Below are 20,866 nucleotides of genomic sequence, written 5' to 3'. Positions count from 1 at the left end.
TAAATGTTTGATTTGTCAGATACAGGCAATGAATGACAAATCATGGTTCAGTTACATCTAGCAGTCTTTTGGTTCATAATGTTTGAGCTAGACATGGGGTAGCTGTCTAGATCTGCGATGGACAACTGGTGGCTTGTGAGCTGGGTGGAGCTGAACAAAATTGTACTGGGCTCTTAATCTTTAATCAGGGTGGGTTAAAAAGATTGCCTGTTGGCTCACCTGAAAGGAAAATAAAAAAATTCCCAGCCATTTGTTACTTCTGTCTCCGATTGATGGGGAAATCTGCAGAAAGAGCTAAATACTATTTTGGGAACTACTAGATGAACTAGGTGCTACACTTATGATATGGGATAGTTCCAACATTCTTGCTGATAATTGCTGGCAACTGCTAAGGATGGAAGGAACTGTGTACTATTTAATGAGTATCTGCTAGTGATTAAAAACTATTCTCCTTGAGTTTTAACAGCTCCTGCAATGATTCCATACACACACACTCTGTAAATAATTGTAGCTTAGTTTTCGAATCGAATAACCTATTTAATAGTCTTTCAAGAAATATACCCAGCTTCTAAAGATAATTAGCCACCAATTTATTAAATTTACTAACCATGTAATACGCCAACATCTTCTTAATTAGCCAGTCTTGCAAAATGCCAATAAATGTGTTTAATGATAATTTGCAATAGCACAGGGTTGCATCCTTAATGAATCTAAAGCATAGACTTTTTGTTCAGCCACCTAAAATAGCTAATAGCAGTAAGTGTCCTAACCTTTTAAAAACTATGTTAGAGTACAGCCTCCACTGTCCCTAAACCCCTCACTTTGTAGCATTATTGCTTTATATATCTGAGATGGCTGCTGAGGAATTGATTTATAGAGTGGGCCTGGTCTTTTTATATTATTATTATTGTTATTATTATTATTGTGTGTTCAACTTGTGTGTTTTTGTAGTCTTTTAATGTATTTGTCTCTGGAGAAGGATCTAACATGTTTACAGTGCATTTCCCTGAATATCCTATTCCCGGTCTGCCATCAAAAACTGAATAAACAGAAAAATTAATGAAAGCAAATAGGACCCTTGTTTTAGTAGGGGTGGTTCAAAATTCCCCCATACTGATAAACTGATACTAGTGCTAATTGCAGGCCCAGGGACAGTACCCCAACTTCACCAGGTGCAGATGTGTTGTAGGTAAAAATGAATTCAGGACAGTTTATTGGGATTGAAATAACCACAAGAATTGATTACATACCCTTCAAGTGTCCTGATTTTCCAGGGACAGTTCTGGAATTATGAAAGCCATCCCGGCTTTTGATTTGATCCTGGAATGTCCCTATTTCCCTTGCCAGTGCTCCCATTGCTGAGCTCGTGAAGGAAGATGAGCCGGTGTTTGTCTCAGACATGCCTTTAAGAGACGATTGTGTGTTTTCTTTTGTTTCTGTTTTTATTTAGACTAGCTTCTTTTATCTTATTGCATTATGAAAAAAAACTTTAATAAACTCCTATTTAAAAGGAGCAAATTAAAATAGAACTTTTTCTTCTGATCCCCTGCTGAGCAAAATATCACCAAATGCATATTTGAAACGAATGTATTGAAGTCCTGTATTCTATTGGATTACTGAGATAATGTATGTAAGGTGCCTTAAATACTTGGAATGTGCTAAATGGGTATTGTTTGCTACTACTATCAGGTCACATACATTGCCAAACCAGTGCTCTCAAAACCTTGTTTTCCATTCCAATATACTTTTTTTTTAAATTATCCCCTGCTCCCCCTGACACACACACATCCCTCACAGAAATAGCCAGTTTTGCCTATATTTAAATACCGTATAAAGATATATATATATATATATATATATATATATATATATATATATATCTCATGCAGAGATTAATATATCCTGTAGTTGCACACATGAGAGGCAGAGCTGTAATGGAGAGTAAGAGAATCAGCCTTAAAATAACTTATAAGTAACATTTTAAGGCATGGAAAACCTTGACCCTGAGCGTCTTTCTTCCTTTCCAAGCTGTTTTGGGAAGCAATCAAGCTATTACTTACTTAGCTTGTGCTCTACATTTTTCACTAATGTGGGAGCTGCTGCTAGTTTTTTTGTACATTTTTGTAATGTTGTCGATATTGCAATGCAAGGCTGGTTCTCGCACACACTTGCATACTTGTTCATTGGGCATGTGTGAAGGAGCCATCACTGAATTAATGCCACAGATGGAACTTTCATATGGCTTCACAACTCTGCAAACAAAATGCTTTTCAACGGACTTGGCTCCCATTTGGCTACAAGTCAAGTGCTGAGTCATTTGCCCAGTTAATGCATCTGGTGTTCCCCCAGAAGGCAGGATTAATGTGCAAGCATCAATTATATTCACGTCTGTGTCCACCAGAAGTTGTGCACATGGGGCCTCTGCACATGAACTGAATCATTACATGAGCGTACATGTGAGATGTCCCATCGATGGTGATGTAGATCAAAGCATCCAAAGGCTGCCCAATTTGCTAGTTCTTAACCTACTTGGATAGGAAATGGGACTAATTCATAACAATACAGATCTTTCATTTAATTAGATACGTTCTAAAGAGACTGGGCAGACCTCTCAGTTGTGATACTGTGCATCATCTTCACATTTTGCAATACAGTTCTTGGCTCAAAAACATACTAACACCCACATAAAAATGCACATTTTAGGCTATTTTAAACAAGAAGTGAATTTTGTACAGTTTTAAAAAAGTTGTAGATTGCAGATAGAGGATAGAACAGACTCATAAATGAATATGTTCAAAACTGAGATGGAAAACTTATTTCCATCTCTAGGTGAGGACAGTACTATGATTAGTTGAATTTGTCAAAGGTTTTTCTCAGTTTGGGTCCAACCCATAATTTTCACATTTTTTTTGCTGTTGAGGCTCAAATCCATATTTGAGGGCTTTCACAGAGCCGAGAAAAGGCTTAGATGAAAAATAAAATGTGGAGGGAACTTTTGAAAGCAAATTTTAAAACAGTTATGGGTGGCTTGTTTTTTAATAGTGGCAGCTGACCGTAATTTATCATCTTGGCCAAGAAAGTAATGCCATTCAGTTTCTACAGCCTGTGATTTATAGGGAGATGTTTTCATGAGAAAAAGAATAATTAGATTAATGCATGGAGAAGAAAAGGTAAATACACTTCTTTGACTCCAAGTTTCTCAAGGCTGGTGCCCTCCAGATGTTCTGGTCCAGGGGTGCCAACCTGAATAAAATATTAGGGGAAGGGCAGGTAAGCCCCACCCTGCATAATTAGTCACATGATGCAACACATTCACACTGTTTGAATGACAATGCCCATCAACTTGGGGGGGGGCACACCCACAAATATATTTTGGACTACAGTTCCCATGCGCCTCAGCCAGTACAGCTGGTGACCAGGAAATTATGGAAGTTGTAGTTCAAAGCAGCAGGAGAGCACCAGGCTGGGTGTAAACAGAGAAGTTATAGATATTACTTTTGAAAGATGAAAGTATTCCTGATGCCTGATACTAACATGCCTTTCAAGTAAGAATGGTGAAGGTTTGACAGGAATAGTGTAAATTTATTCCTCAATATATTTGCTCATCAGGAAGGCACGGGTTTCCTATTCTTGAACTCTCATGTGCTCTCTTATGATTACTAAATTCTGAACTGATGTTTTATATCATGCACCCCCAGCCTTCGGCCCTCCAGATGTTTTGGACTACAATTCCCATCACCCCTGACCACTGGTCCTGTTAGCTAGGGATCATGGGAGTTGTAGGCCAAAACATCTGGAGGGCCGCAGGCTGGGGATGCCTGTTTTATATTTTAACATTTAAAAGAATGAGAATAGGTCTTTTGCAGTTCCTACATGGTCTTTGCTTTATTGAAGAAAACCTGAAATTGTGTACACAGTAGTTGACTATTGCGGCCAGACCAAAGGCCTGGAAGTGAGGCATAAAGTTGAAAGGTGATGCTATCTAGGAGGGTAGGGCAGAGACTTGTGTGTGACATCTTGTGCTAGGATGCAGATGAGCAGCGGTAGTTGGGGAGCGGGAAAGAAGCAAAGCAGGCAAACCTCTCAATCCAAGCAAAAAACAAATCCCCTGCCAGAAAGTATGGGAAAGAGGACGTGCTGCTGATGCCCTCCACCAGGGGCAGACTTTGGTAATCTTTCATAATATGGCACCCTCTGTGAGCCCGAACCTTTGTGTCCCCAAATAGATCTTCTCAGTTACGGATCTTCTCAATTTTGTGGCCTTTTGGCTCGGGGGAAATCCAGCACTTTCCTTTTGCTGGTGCCAGACTCTGCTACGGGAGAGATAAGAGTGTGAAAGACTCTCTTCCCCCACTGAATTGTATTTAGATGACTATGGCCTCTTAGGGTGCAGCAAGGCTAGAGCTAGGAATGCAGCTTCCTGGCATTTTTATGTGTTTATTTTTGGTCTGTTGGTTTTGATGTAACTCTGTACTTGTTAGTTCAGATTATTTTCTTGGAACTACTGAATTTATACTATGCTTATTTGAATTGTAGCAAGTTGTCTTTTCAAATGCAATGTTTTGAACATTTCCTGTGGACCACTTTGGGGACAGCATTACAGTGGTACCTCGGGTTAAGTACTTAATTCGTTCCGGAGGTCCGTACTTAACCTGAAACTGTTCTTAACCTGAAGCACCACTTTAGCTAATGGGGCCTCCTGCTGCTGCTGCGCTGCTAGAGCACAATTTCTGTTCTCATCCTGAAGCAAAGTTATTAACTTGAGGTAATATTTCTGGGTTAGCGGAGTCTGTAACCTGAAGCGTATGTAACCTGAAGCGTATGTAACCCGAGGTACCACTGTACTGTGGAAAAGGCATATATAAACTATACTGAACTGGAGAACTGGAGAAGAAGGATGGAAACTTAGAATCCAGCAACACAAACTTGAAAAGGAGATGTGGCGAGGAGAGAGGATGCGCTTTCCTATCACAAAGCACGAGGGAGAAAGTGATTAATACTACTTGCCAAATGGAGATATTTTTAAACTGGGGGTGAGTCACAAGACTGCCATCCATGGTTCGCATTGAGCCAACAGTCTGCACAAGACCAAGAGAAATGAAACAGAACAGAAAATAGCTAATGGTCTCTAGATAAAGGGAAAATGATTGCCCCATGACTGCCCTCACCCCAGTTCTAGTTCTTGACTTTTTTCTTTTTGGTGATACAGGGGATTTTTTATTTAATTAATTTTTTTGCAAGAAGCAGGCATGCAGCTTCAGAAGGATGAGAGTCTACATGAGATTATTCCTCAGGTGGCCTTGTGTGTCTGATTTTATTATGAGATTTAAAAATAACTACAACACATGTTCACATAGTGTTTTTTACACAAGAGAGGCTTAGCTGTTGGCCATTCAGTAGAGAACAAGTTCCATGCCATAGGGTACTTAGGGAGGCAAAATGTCCCATGAGCCTCTGAGTGCTTGCTACTTTTGTCACTATGCACTTATGTTTGCATCCTAGATTATAACTATACTGGATTATAACTATACAATCCCCCTCCTCTTCAAAGAACTCCTCACCGTTTTAGGGATGAGGTGTGATACTGTCAATGCAAAGCAAAGGAATTGTCCTTTGCATGGTAAAATCTCATTGGCTGCATAACAGTTTCACTATTTCCAAGGTTATCTCCATAAACATGCACTGGGTATAATTAAGCTTTGGTGATGCCACAATTAATTTTATTCTCCATGTGCACCTCAACAAGTGATTGAATAAGGCCTCTTATTAGATCTGTGGGGGAAAAGATGCAACTGGTTCAACATGCAATCCACACAATGATTGAGAATTGCACTATATGATTTACAGTATGCATGTTTACTCAGGGATGTGTGAGGAATTCAATACTGGTGATTTCTGGTGCGAACCGGCCTGATCTTTCCCTCTTGGACTAATGTGCAAATCAGAACTTAATTATCCAACAGTTTTCACACTTCCTCAGCAGCTTAAACATATGAAAATATGTTTAGAAATACTGTTTTGAGTGCCAATATATTTACAAAATGCACATTTTAATATGATTGTTTTCTGGGGGGTTTTTTGGCAGATAAATATAGAAACGGGACAGAATGGATGGAAAAGAAACACAGGTAAGAAATAGATTAATAAATCACCCATCTTGACTTGGAAGTAAGTCTCACTGTGGGTCTTAACTCGCTAGGATTGCGAGCCATAGGGAAATTGTTCTTTGAATAGGGAACATGATGTGCGATTTGTCCAACTGTGTGCATAATGTGTAATGATTTTTACATTGTCTTTCAATAAAAAGTGCTAGATGTGACGCCAGTACAGTGGTACCTCGGGATACAGACGCTTTGGGTTACAGGCTCCGCTAACCCAGAAATAGTACCTCGGGTTAAGAACTTTGCTTCAGGATGAGAACAGAAATCGTGCGGTAGCGGTACGGCGGCAGCAGGAGGCCCCATTAACTAAAGTGGTACCTCAGGTTAAGAACAGTTTCAGCTTAAGAACGGACCTCCAGAACGAATTAAGTTCTTAACCCAAGGTACCACTGTATAGGAAGGCAGATATTTTCATGAAAGTTGCTGGAAAGGATTTGCATTTCTGTTTGCCTGCACCTTGAAATCTTGCCATATTTATGATTTAAGGTGGAGGTGTGATTTAATACACACACACAAACACACACACACACACACACACACACACACACACGATCCCAGTGGCATTCCCCCCCTAGATCATGGCTCTCTGTTTAAATAATGAAAAGGGGCAGAATAGCTCATGAGGTTAGTAATTACTTAGGGATTTTTTTAAAATTTTGTTTTACCTCTACTTGGAAAAAGCAATTTGTTTTCACCTGACAGCTGTTTAGCATGTTGTGTCTTCAATGGCTTGATGGTTTCTGGCAAGTTTCTAGTGGGCAGCTGTCCATGCCACACAGTTGGTGCTCGTGTTGACAATCTAGCTCCCATTGTGAAAGGAATGAATTGGGTGTGGGGACTGAACAGCTCTTCCCTTTACCCCAGTGTTACCATGTAGATTGAATTTGGCAGTAAGAGCATAGGAGGCGGATTGTGTTCCTTCTGTCCATGTTGTACATAAATCTAGTTGCAGTGAAAGAAGTCAGTCTCCAGAGCTATATCAATTCAAGCATCTTCCTTTGCACAATAATATTGCCTTGAATATTTATTTAATTATATCTGAGATATAATACGGCATTCTCTCGCAAAACAGCTTTCCTGTAGAAGCTATTTGCCTAATCGTACCAGCGCTTTTATTTATTTACGCTACCTTTTCTCCAATGAGCTCAGGATTAGAAATCATAGAATTCCAGAGTTGGAAGGGACTGTGAGGATCATCTGGTCCAGCATTGCTGGAATCTTTTGCCCAATATGGGGCATGAACCCATGATCCTGAAATTAAGAGTCTCAGGCTCTACTGACTGAGGATGGTGCACAAGGTTTTACTACCTCCCCCCTCCCAATGCCTCCCCACTTCATGGTTATTATCTTGAAGATAGTGACTGACCCAGTGAGTCTTACTGCCAAACAAGAATTTTAACAAAGGATTCCCTAATCCTTTGGCTGCATTATATCTTTAAAGCACATTCAAAACACACTTTCCCTCTTAAAAGGTCCTGGACACCATACTTTGTTAAGGATTGCTGGGAACAGGGTTGGATTTAGGTTTGACGAGGCCCTAAGCTACTGAAGGTGATGGGGCCCTTTATATGTCCAGCTGTCCTTTGTCAACAACAAATTGTCGCTGTTTTTTGTGTTGCATATACAGTGGTACCTCAGGTTACAAACGCTTCGGATTACAAACGCTTCAGGTTACAGACTCCGCTAACCCAGAAACAGTACCTTGGCTTAAGAACTTTACCTCAGGATGAGAACAGAAATCATGCGGTGGCGGTGGCGTGGCGGCAGCGGGAGACTCCATTAGCTAAAGTGGTACCTCAGGTTAAGAAAAGTTTCAGGTTAAGAATGGGCCCCTGGAACGAATTAAGTTCTTAACCAGAGGTACCACTTTATGCTATATGGTAATTTATGGACCTAATAGGTATCTAAAGCCATTTGCACATGTTGCCATGCAACCAGTCCATGCAGACTGTAGGCAGCCTATATATAGAAATGAGCAAACCAGTGATATTTTAGGGAGCAGGCTAGCAGGCTTACATCATAGGAACTTACATCATAGGAACCTACACAACACAAAACACTGTTGCTGTATGTAGGCTTTATTTTACTTGATTTTTTTATCTTATATTTTGGAAATGCACATCCAGGGTTTTTTCCCTTTAAATTTTTTGGGGCCTCCAAGAGCTTGTTTAGCTTATTCGCAAATCCAGCACTTGCTGGGAATTATAACTTATTGAGGGGTAAACAACAGCAACCAGAACTCTTTGAGGTGGGAAATGAGCTTTAAAAGTACGGGGTGGAATTCAACATGGCACCCTTCCAGTCACTCCATTTGTGGAAGCATTCCTGCTTGCCAGATGGAATGATCACATCCATTTGCTGTGTTCTGAGGGTTCTCCTGACATCCCCCTCCAAGCTGAATTGGGGGGGCACATAGGAGAGGAGAGGGGGAGAAAGCCCCATTATGTAAGCAGAAGTCCTTCATCAGGCTTTCACTTACAGCAAGATAGCAAGAGAAGCAGGTGGGGGAGGTAGTGGTTAACGTGAACCTAGATATATTCACTTTTCTCTCTAACAAAGTATGTCCTTATTTATTTTTGTCGTATCTACCTAAGACCAAAACAAACCAACATAATACATTGTCTGTTGGGAATAAAGGTAACTAAGTCAATTGCACATGTCACAGGCAACAATGAGACCTATTTTATGCTGCTTAGAAACAATGCGATTTTAAGTAGGGAACAGAATGCATAATCTAACTCTACACATGATGTGCAACTGCGATCTGGAAAGTTTGAAAGTGGCATCGCCAAATTCTCAGCCCATACTCCTCCTACCTTGGGATACTTGAGGAATCTAGTTATTGCAGATTCCTGTGCAAAATGTAGGGATGGATGGACCGGCTCATTCCTGTTCTGTATCAGTTTTGCATATGCTCAATGTATCCTGCTTTTTGTGAATTTTTCAAAGCACATGAAACTTTCATATATAAATAGTTCCCATTTTAGCATATTTCCCAGTGTGCTTCCCCCTAAAACAGCACATTTTTTTGCATTTTAAAACTGTACTTGTACCACAGAATTTGTATAAGTCTGTCATCAAGTTGACAGGTGTATTCTGATCTGCATATAAATCCAGAGCCAGCAAATTAGGTAGGTTTAGAATATGGACCATACAAATTTCTTCTCCATCCTTAGCTAAATAACCCAATACTTATACAGGTAAGATAGGAATTTAGCTACCCTTTTCTTAATCCCACCAATATTTGAGGGTAATCGCCATTCAGAATACAGGCAAGTGTAACAAATCTCATTGCTTTTTCAATTGTTAGGCTATTCTTTTTAATATGTAAGCCATTTTTTGGAACAGTTCAAAGTGGTATGTAAAATATTCTAAACAAACAGAAACAGTCCATTATGAATCTGACATGTCTACAGTGAATGCCCGCCTGTGGAAGCAAAGGACCATTTTTAAAAGCTAAACCATTAAAACAAGAATACTACTTGCTTAGACAACACCATTCTGTTCAGCTGCACAGCATGACCCAGCAAAAGAACCATCAACAATTGGTATTTGGCCTGCCAAGGAGAAAGAATCACCAGGAACCAAATGTTTGACCCTTTAGGCATGGCTTGGAAGAATTATGAACTAGGAACAAAGCAAAATCTGCTCACAATATTCAAAGATAATACCCTATTTAATTGAGCAACGGGCCACCAGCAGGTGGGGAAACCCAAATTTTAATGCTCCTTTTCAAAGCCTAGTTTTTAGATGGCAACTCTCACTGTGCAGCTCACACCAGGTGTTGCTGTTATCTTATTTTTAAAAATGCTTCAGTACCACTGCAGTATAGATGTTAGAACAAGGCTAAGCTAGAGAAAAGGCACACAAACAGATGGGCTGCAATTTGCGCAGGGTTTTTTTTGGAAAGCCACGGCAAGAAAGGGGAATGGCTTTTGTGTGTGTGTGCAGCTGAAACAGAGGGATGAAAGATGATGGTTCCTTTAAGCATCTAGACTAATTTGAATAGGGCTTGTGTTGCTGGCACACTGGTTTAGTAGGTCAGGTAGAAGACGGGAGCTCAGTGGGAGATCACATTATTTGCATGCTTAGTGACTGAGGTTCCATTCTTTACATTTCCGCTTTAAAGAAGGATCCTAGTGACAATCATCAACATCATGATTCATGACTCAAACCTGAGAAGCCTGGAGTTATTAATACAATTTAAGAGATCAGGGCTAGCAAAGAACTTTCCTGAACCCCTGGGAGGCCTACGTAGGCAATACTTGACTAGATGGACCAGTGGTTTGAGCCTTTAGGAGGCAACTTTGTATGCTTGCATAGGTGGTGCCATGTGTGTTGGAAAGAATTAGCTCATGTTTCAAGACAGGTGATTATTCACAGACTCTCCAGTTGTCCATATTTTTCAGGGACAGTCCTGGTTTCTGATTCGATCTTGGAATGTCCCGCTTTTCCTTAGGACGTCCCCAGTGCTTTTTTTGTGGAGGGAAGCAGGGGGATGCATATCCCTAAACATTTTGTGAATCTAAGTTTGTCCTCATTGAGGGGCAGTATTTCAATATGAGTAGGAAAATGAGAGTACCCCTAAACATGATTTTTTAAAAAGAAAAATAGCACTGGATGTCCCTATTTTCATCTGAGAGATGTTGGAGGGTATGGAGTTATGGAGCCAAGAAGATAAGGATTTAGACAACCTTCAGAAAACATCTGAAGGCAGCCCCGTATAGGGAAGTTTTTTAATGTTTAATGTTTCATTATGTTTTCAATATATGTTGGAAGCCACTCAGAGTGGCTGGGGCAACCCTGTCAGATGGGTGGGATATAAAGAATAAAATTATTATTATTGTGTAATAGGACATCCCTATTTTCATTGGAGAAATGTTGGAGGGTATGTATTCAGCAGGAACTCTTGTCTGTAGTCAGTTTATTAGTTCTCTGCACAACAGTCCTATATAATAAACAAAATGGACGTAGGTTTTCTAGAAATGTGGGACCTAGTTCTTCATAAACATGCACAAAACTGAGCTGTACATGCCTCTGCACTTGCTGGCATTTGTTTTTCAGTAAATGGTTTTTGGATTAGGCTGCAAGGTACTGCAAGCTGTGACTTTATGGGAAGAACAAACAATCTGTGTGTTATTTCTCATTTCATTTGGGTAATTGGTCCCTCCACTGAGCTTGAGGCCACACAACATTTTGGAACAACTGTTGTATACTGTAAAACCACATGCTGGCATAAGAACATGTGTTCAGCATACCTAGAACAAGCCAAGTTAAAATGTCATGAATACTTGAAACCAGTGTTTCCCAAACTTGGGTCTCCAGCTGTTTTTGGACTACAGTTCCTATCATCTCTGACCACTGGTCCTGCTAGGTAGGGATGTTGGGAGTTGTAGTCCAAAAACAGGGGAAACACTGCTTTAAACTATATATGAGTATTCAGAATGATAGTGAACCAGAATGAAGCAATTCACAAAGAAAAGAACTTCAAACTGTTACGGACAAGGTTCCAATGAAGTGTCAACAAACAATGAATGAACAGATATAATATATAGAACCACATATTTAGTCAAGACAGAAAAAGGGTTTTAGAGGGATTTTAAAAAACAAACTTTGTAAAAAAAATTAAAAGTCTATGGAGAAATGGAAAGTGAATCTTGACTTGTGGAGAATTAAATACACCCTTCTATTTCCATAGGAAATACCTATTACTGTGTGTTTAAAAGAGACTTTATGTGTGCGAAGACTAGGGCATGTGATTTTGTGCTGATCAGGCCCCACCTGCTATGGGAATCCAGCCCCCAAGAAGTTTCCACTGGGTTAATGTGATCCTCAGCCCCAAAAGCAGCACTTTTTTTCTGGAAAAAGAGGTGCCGGAACTCACCACAAACACCTCCCTTGTTCTCTTAGAATGGCAATGGCGCCCACCTGTGAGTTCCAGCTGAAAGAAAAGCCTTACCCAAAAGGTTCCTCATCCCCAAATAGAACTTGGGCTGGATCTAGACGCATCAAAGAAGCAATTCATTTAAACGCATTGCAGACTCATACAGGGAAATCCGGAAGGGAAAGACGGGACTCCACAATGCCATCTGATGTCAGTGTTACATCACATATACAACACATATGAAACACTTTGTCTTTACCAATCTAGCTGAGTCCAGACTGTAACCCAGGAAGGAAATTCTTATGGCAAACACTGTAGTTGCTTTTGGAGCGCATGTGTATTAGTATGCCACAGTTGTTGCTGCTGTTTGTTGCAGCTGTGTGGCAGCGATGGCCTTCCCTAAACTCCCAACAGCCCTTTTCTGTAGGGGGCACCCAGCTGTACACCCCTTTCCTGTGGAAGACTGATACAATAGCTTGTCACAATTGCCTTGTCAAATGTTTTAGACACTCAGTGTGATAGTGACATTGTGACTGACTCTGTATAATCAGTGTGGCGGGAGCTGCCTGCAGCTAAACCACCCCTCAGGGGATGATCTTGTGCTTTCTCACTGTGTGAGCACTGTCTAAATATCTAGGAAGAGAGAGAGAAGGGCTCCTAAGGAAAGAATGAGGAGTCTCTCTTTTGGATGTGTGGTGGGACTGAACATCAGAAAACCTGTTTGTTTAATTTAGTTTCTCACCTTGGTGTAATGTTTAGACTGAAGGCAGTGTAAGGAACCACATGCACATTTTGCGGGGCGGGGAGGTAGATGAATGAAAGTTCAGGTTTCCTCAGCTAGTAGCTAAAATGTGAGACTGTTTGTGATCATGTGAAGAAAACAAGAATCACCCTGACTACTGTTACCTTTCTTCTAGAGTAGTCACATTTACCCTCTTGAATTGGATGCCATTCCATATGAGCATGCTCTGTTTGACCAAGACACCCTTTGTGACCAGCTTGTTCCTCGACTGCATGAAAATTATATCGCGATATCTAATGACTTCATTGCAATTTGCCATAAAAACAGGAGCAGCTCAGATGGTGGGATGGTGCCAAACCACCACCCTCCTGACACAGCCCACCCAAAATGGCTGCTGAGATCTCGCACGAAAAAACGAGATTTCCCATTTTCCCCCAGGGTGCTTGGAAGATATGCAATGTGCCATTGTGTGATATTACGGATCATAGGAACAGTTCTTGTGGTTTCAGATAAACTGGACAATGGTGTGCCCACGGCTAAAGCAGCCCCTAAAGCCAAAACAAGGTCCATTTGGGGGTTGCTGCAACCACGAAGCAGAAAGGGGCATGGGAATAAAATAGTTCTGTGGCAAGAGGCCTCTAGGACTTTACTGTGCTCTGATGACAATTAGACGAATTAATTTGCTCACAGTCCAAATCAGACTCAGAGCAACTCTCTTAAATGGGACCCATTTGAAAGCAAGCCAGTATTCCAAAGGACCAGAAAAGATTTTGTATGGAACAACTGTCGCCCGGATGTTACTAGCCCAGAGATGGAAAGAAGACAAGGTCCCTACAAGAGAGGAATGGCAAACCAAGCTGATAGACTATGCCGAAATGGCAAAGCTGACTGGAAAACTCATGAACCAGAACTTAACTTATAAATTTCCCCCGTTCTTTTGTAATCTGAGAGACCACTGTAAGCAGATGGAAGCACTGGCAGGATTTTGATTTGCGTGGACAGGCGGAGTCCCCAGATCGCAAGCGGTCCCCCCCCCCGTCATGTGGAATAACGACTCAAGACAACGTGCTATGGGATTAAATTGGCCACAACTTTATTAAATTTCAAATGTGGGTAGACCTTGGCTCAGGCATTGGGTGTTCTCCCTCCCCAGTCCCCAGCCGGGGACCTAGGGAGCATCAGGGTTATCCAGTGTTTGTGTGGGGGATGGGCCAGCTCTGGAGAACATATGTTCAAGCAGAGATAGCCGCCCCCGTTACGCCGCAATGACAACCTTTCGGCGTACGGTCAAAGCCTCCCTTCAGAAACCCCTTTAACGGGGAACCCTGGTGTCGCCGCCGCAAAGAGGAAGATGGACTAAAGGATTCCGCCCAAGGCCTGATACCGCCAAAGTTGTGACGTTTTGCTACGGGAAAGGCGAAACCTGCCAATGCAGGGAAATTCCTTTCCGGCCCTTTAACAGCGACCTTAACGTAGCAGCGCCCGCATACCTGTGAAGAAAAGTTAACCTGCAAAACCTATGAAGAAAAGTTAACCTGCAAAAGAAGACATTAACTGAGGGTGGGTAGGGTGGGAGAAGCTCTGGAGCCAAGTGAGGATTCCCAGGTAAGATCCTCTCTCTATTGTGTGGGCAGGTATTCCCTCCTCTACCTGGCCTGTTCTCCTTGGCAACACTTCCCCCAGGTGGGATTGGGCAACTGACTGAGGTAGGCGGAGACCTCCAGGTATCCCACCTGAGGGAAGGCAAAGCCAAGCTTATGGTGATGGGGCCGCTCCAGATCTAGGGCTGCGCGCGTCCACGCAAAGGGCGCCCCCCGTTTTAAGCGGGGAGCAGTCATTCACTTACAGTGTAACAATTACCATGGACAATATGAACTGATATAAAAGTTAGAGGTCCTGAGATTTGGAGAAATCTCTGTATATGGATATAGATTTGGTTTTTTATAACTCCATATTGTTAAAATCAAAGAAAAAGGATTTTTAAAAATGAAATCAAGTCAATGGTATCTTCTCTTGTGCAAGTTGAAATGCAAACTCTGATCACTACATTGGAAGGAGAATAATTCCTAAATGAACCATCTTCTAGGAAGACTTTCCAATAATTTAAATTAACTATGAAATTTAAATGTAAAAAAAGAAGAAGAAATGCTGCATTTCTATATTTCTGTGTGGAAGCGTCTGTATACAAATGCATTAAACTAATGTGGCAGAAACTCTGAACTTTGCTAATAAAAGGTCTCTTAGAATATTTCAGTAACCCAAGCAGTGTTATCTCCAGTGATGTAAGCTGCAGTTTGTTAATAGAGTTGCTATGGCGACTAAATCATGAGAACCACAAGTGTCAACTTCACCCAGTGCTAGCCCATGCCATTTTGCTGCCTGAGGCGGACCAGCAAATCTGCACCACCTTCTGCTATTCCGTACTTGGTGACATGGAGCCAGCCACTACCTGTCAGCCCGACCTACACCACAGGGCTGTTTTTAGGATAAATGTGGGGAGACCATATACACCAGCTTTGGCTTCAGAAAGAAAGACTAATGTAAAAGTATAAAATAATATATATTTACCACTGTTGTGTTGCTCTGCTTTCCACTCCCACTCTACCCTGCACATATAAACTCGCCTATCTTAAGTGCTTTGAAATCCCCACAAGGCCCTACTTTGTCATTGATCTGTACAATTCCCCGTCACCTCTGCAATATTTCACGAGGGGTATCTTGCCTTTCAGTGGAAGCTTCACCCTCCCTGAAATGGCAACTTTCATCCCCAAAATCAGCCCTGCTGTCCTTTATTTATTCAATTTTTATATACCATTCAAAAATCCAAAGAAATCTCTTAAGTGGTTTTCATAAAAAATAAAATTGATACAACTTCATATAAGAATACAGCAACAACACTCTCATAAAACTTTTTAAAGGCTAAATAAAAACAGTATAAAACTCTATACCATGGGTATAAATGGGCATTGCACAGTTTAAGAAAGTTAATGTACTAGGAATCTGAGTTCAGGAAAGCTTGGGTAAACATGTAGTGTTTTTAAGAGGTGTTTAATGATGGTTATTGCCTCTGCCTCTTAAACTACCTGGGGTGGGGAAACCGTTCTAAATGGTGGATGCTCCCACCAACAGAGTCTGATTCCTTGTTTTCCTCAGTGAAATACACTGGGTTTTCCTCAGAAGATTTTAAGGCTGGGCTTGGTCTGCACTGGAAGAGGTAGTCTGCTTGGTATCCTGGTCCCAAGTCATTGAGGGCTTTCAGTGTCAAGAGAACCTTGAATTTGGTGCGGTAACTGATACCGGTTCAGATCTTTCAACACCAGTGTACAGTGGTACCTCGGGTTACATACACTTCAGGTTACATACGCTTCAGGTTACAGACTCCGCTAACCCAGAAATAGTACCTCAGGTTAAGAACTTTGTTTCAGGAGAACAGAAATCGTGCTCCAGCGGCGCGGCAGCAGCAGGAGGCCCCATTAGCTAAAGTGGTGCTTCAGGTTAAGAACAGTTTCAGGTTAAGAATGGGCCTCCGGAACGAATTAAGTACTTAACCTGAGGTACCACTGTAATGTGTGCAAAGCTGGGTGTCTCACTGAGCAACCTAGCAGCTGTGTTTTGCACTGCCGCAGCTTCCATACCAGGCACAATGATAGCAGTGCACTAAAGCAATCTTCCTTAAACCTCATTCTCCGCATACCTCTCCTTCCATCAGCCATCCTGTCTCTGTGCATCTCTGATGCTTGAGCTGTCTTATCTCTTGGGATCTCCTTGTTTCTCACCTGTCTCTATGTGAGCTTTTGTTGTTGTTGTTTAGTCATGTCTGACTCTTCGTGACCCCATGGACCAGAGCACGCCAGGCACTCCTGTCTTCTACTGCCCCCCACAGTTTGGTCAAACTCATGCTGGTAGCTTCGAGAACACTGTCCAACCATATCGTCCTCTGTCGTCCCCTTCTCCTTGTATCCTCAATCTTTCCCAACATCAGGGTCTTTTCCAGGGAGTCTTCTCCTCTCATGAGGTGGCCAAAGTATTGGAGCCTCAGCTTCACGATCTGTCCTTCCAGTGAGCACTCAGGGCTGATTTCCTTAAGAATGGATAGATTTGATCTTCTTGCAGTCCATGGGACTCTCAAGAGTCTCCTCCAGCATCATAATTCAAAAGCATCAATGTGAGCTTTTAATCCCAGCCAAACTGAAAACCCTCCCTTCCCTCACAGAAAATGGACTGCAAATGTCTTTGCTTCTTGAGCGACCGAACATTCCAGGCCACCAGCTGGGCTCAACCAGTCACGGTCAAAGCCTATACCTGGACAGTTCTTTGAAAGCATGCAAGGTGAGCATATGGGGAACTGATGTGATCCCTCTCCCCACATGTTTACTGACCACACAAATATATACATATAAACCTCTTGGAAACATCTACTTGGCTTATCGCGCCCATGCATGTGTTTGGGGGATTCAAGAGAAAACTGGGAACTTCGCGTTATGCTGATAACTTGATCTCGCCTGCTGAGATGCTTAATTAAACAGGCAAGACTGCACAGCTTTTATGTGAAAACACTTGAACAAAGTCTTCCCATTCTGCTTTGAAGAGAGGTATATTGTAAAAGAAGTCCAGCCTTCAGCTACTGTGAAATATAAATATCATGTAAGGCTGGAACTAGACATGAACAAATCTGTCTATTTCGGCTACTCTGTTCCTCGTTTTTCCAGTGCAGTTCACCATGTTTCTGCTGCGGTTTGTGTGTTTTGTTTAAATCATCACAAAAATACTGATAGCATTGTAGTGTGCATTTCTCCCTATATATATATATTCTTCTCCCAGTGCAGATAATTAGTACGCAGCTTCCCCTAATATAATGCATATTTGTATGTTTGCATATTTATGAACACTTTCCCCTAATGTATACATTTTTATACACATTTTTTGTTTGGTGAACTGCGTCGCACGATTCAGTAAAGTGTGAATTTGGAAGGGTAGCTGTATTTTAGTTTCCTTATTGCTTTGGGGAGTGCAAAATGGGGAGATTCGCATTCGGATGTCAACCGAACTAAAATTCTCCTTCATCCCTAGCTGAAACCAGCCATCTTGGGAGATGCTGTGTCTCGTTGCTACTGACAACTGCAGCTCTGCCTCTCCTTTTCCTGTCTTCCTTGGTAACACCAAGAAATAAAAAATGACCGAGGTTAATTTATTTATTTGGCATATAATGAGGTTTTATATGTAGATTCTAATGGCTGATGGAATGTTACCTCAGAATAAGTTTGCACATCTAAGCAGCCAATGAAAGAGTGAGTATTTGGGGGGGGGGGGAAGCTTGTTGCATGCTGTTTTGAATTCATACAAAGTCCTAGTAGGACTTGTGCAGCAATATGAATGTTCTTGATTAGAGTTCCAGCCAGCCAGCCAGGCCCTCATCCAGGATATCCCATTTCCTTTCTGCTTGCCAATTTTTCTTCTCCAACTGACATACAATCGTCTGTGGCCACTGAGCATGATCAGTCCTCATTGGTCTGTTTGGGGAGCTTTTGCTTCCTTAAGTTTTTAATGTGCTTCTGTGAACCTCAGGGTTCCTCTGAGCACACTGCTAACCTCCTCTGTGCTTCTCAGTGGTGCTGTTTTGGCTCCCATCCTATCAGTACAGCCCAACCTGAAATTGCTTTCAGTAGGAGTGATGTAACATCACTTTCACCAACAAATACAGCAGGGAGAGGAGAGTTGGAGCTGCTGTTCTTGACAGCAGCCGAAACTCTTGTAACTTTGAATTCTGGCCTCCAACCCAGGCAACTAACATGGTGTGAAAGTCCATGAGAAATTACATGTCTTAGGGAAGTTCATATATTGTACCACCTCTCAAAATTTCTGTACATGTTTTGCCTGAGCAAGAGCTGTTTATTGTATGGTATTGTGAGATAGTTGTATCTCCAGTAGGGATGCATGTAGCAATAGGTCTCTCACTCAACTCCCCTGCCTCCCGCCTGCTGGTAATAGTATTAGTATTAGTACTACTACTACTAGTAGTAGTAATAATTGTTGTTACTATTATTATAATGTATTATTTTATTTATACCCTACCCAACTGACTGGGTTCCCCAGCTACTCTGCGTGGCTTCCAACAACTATAAAAGCAGATCAGAGCATAGCAGATAATATTTGCAGTGCATGGTTCAGTCCTGAAAATGTGAAGTAATAGTCTCTGTTCATGTGCAGAGTACATGTGAGTAATCATAATCATCCTCTTATGCCTGAGACTAAGGAGAATATTTGTCAGGTCTGGGGGATGATGCACATCCAGACATGCATGGAACATAAACTTTTCATTTCTGAAATTTTAGAAATTCACTGACAAACTCACAAAACGGCAGCAGCAGCAATTCCCACCATTCATCTGCAGTCATCCTATTTTGAATTTAAGCTCGGGGAGGAGCTTGTTGGAAGCAGATCCATGCACGTTTTCTGGAAAATACTCTGGAACTGTGATTCAGATCAGTCTGCCTTGTCTCACCCAGTAGCTGGTATAGCTTTTAGTGAGTGAATGCAGGAAAATAGTTAATACAAGGCACCCACCATTTCTTTCCCTAATCCAAACAAACAAACAAACAAACAAATGTGAAATAATTAAGTAAAAAATATACATACATTGTAGAAAAAGACTCAGAATGTCACTTGCTTGCCTGCTTCCCACTCCCACTCTCTCTAGCAAAGCCAGAAAATTCTAAGCAAAAAGTGCAATGCTGCTGAAACATTTCCTGACTACTAAAATATCCTAAGAGTTGTAAGGAGATGTGGCCTTCAAGGAAACAGCTCGGAGCATGTTCAGAACAGATGCTAGTGAATCTGCCACATCAGCAGACCACCTACTGTTATATCCTGTGTCTGGATTGACCTCATGACTACAGGAAGGAGCGAGAACCTGCACAATTAGCAAACAGTCCTAGTAACACTTTTAGAATGGAACTGTCTGAGTGGTACAGAGAGCTGGTTGGCCAGAGAACAGGAGATTGACAGAAATGTCTCTAAGAGAGAGTTGCCATATTTAAATTCCTCGATAAACACACAAAACGTAACCGGCTGTACTTTTGAATAAATAAGGTATACTATTCATTGTATCAATTTGTAGATTTCAACAGAAGTCTCATAAAGTTCAATGAAAAAGGCAGAAGACCCAGTGGATCATCTAGTCAGTTCATGCATAAGGTCCATACATGTATAAGTATCTATTCCACCTGTCTTGTTCAAAGAGTCCAATAATCCACATGAAGGGTTGTTACAGTTCCACAGAATCCTTTCACAGAGTCTAAGGCAAGGCTTTCCAGAATATTAGCCTTGTTTCGCCATCCTAGACTTCAACAGTAGAACAGTCTCATATGTAATATTACAGGATAGTGGATCTTATAGCATAGTAATGGTTGCAGTCTGTAACAACCCTTCATGTGGATTATTGGACTCTTTGAACAAGACAGGTGGAATAGATACTTATACATGTATGGACCTTATGCATGAACTGACTAGAGAATGAACTGATCCACTGGGTCTTCTGCTTTTTTCGTTGAACTTTATGAGACTTCTGTTGAAATCTACAAATTGATACAATGAATAGTATACCTTATTTATTCAAAAGTACAGCCGGTTACGTTTTGTGTGTTTATTGAGTATGTTCCACGTAACCATAGGTTTGTTGTTGTTGTTTTGCGAATATTTAAATTACTGACGCCTGCAACATTGTTGAGCTTTACTGGGGATACCTCCCCCCCCAAATAGTGGTTTTGACCTTTTCTGGAGCTGTTTCCACTGCTTTTCCCATGTTTGACATTCTCCTCGGCAGGTTTGTGCCCCAGTGCAAGAGCCTCCATTGGGGGATATTTGAACCAGGGGTTCAAGCGATGTTAGTTCCTGAGTATTTTCAAATGTCTGTGTCAAGGCATGCTGCCAAACTCCATGTAAACAGCATTTGGCTTCTCCACCATCACACTATTAACTCTTAATACATTATGATAAAACAAGTGTCTTGATTTTTCTCTATGATTTGTTATGGGGTACGTTAGTCTTTCTGGTTATTCTTTACAGATTAATTCCTACTTA

General features: G+C 41.4%; 2 protein-coding genes across 9 annotated transcripts in view; one reads left to right on the top strand and one right to left on the bottom strand.

The window, feature by feature from the left end:
- Nucleotides 1-20,866, top strand: part of LOC308476921 (uncharacterized protein) — a 212,206-nt gene that overhangs the window by 136,444 nt on the left and 54,896 nt on the right. For 4 of the 8 annotated variants that reach the window (XR_013986177.1, XR_013986178.1, XR_013986181.1 and 1 more), the window contains one exon: nt 6,086-6,128. The exons of the other annotated variants lie outside the window; for them this stretch is intronic. Coding sequence is in view for 1 of the 4 variants with exons in the window: in XM_081005115.1 (XP_080861241.1) it covers nt 6,086-6,128 (43 nt within the window). In the remaining 3 variants the exon portion in view is untranslated. The remainder of the gene's footprint in view (nt 1-6,085; nt 6,129-20,866) is intronic. 8 annotated transcript variants of the gene reach the window in all.
- The window catches only part of RASGEF1A (RasGEF domain family member 1A), a 220,756-nt gene that overhangs the window by 177,387 nt on the left and 22,503 nt on the right, over nt 1-20,866 (bottom strand). The gene's annotated exons all lie outside the window — the stretch shown is intronic.

The sequence above is a fragment of the Podarcis pityusensis genome, assembly GCF_964106645.2.
Source record: "Podarcis pityusensis genome assembly, chromosome: 5".
Classification (NCBI taxonomy): Eukaryota; Metazoa; Chordata; class Lepidosauria; order Squamata; family Lacertidae; genus Podarcis; species Podarcis pityusensis.
This window is presented reverse-complemented; position numbering and strand designations above follow the sequence as displayed.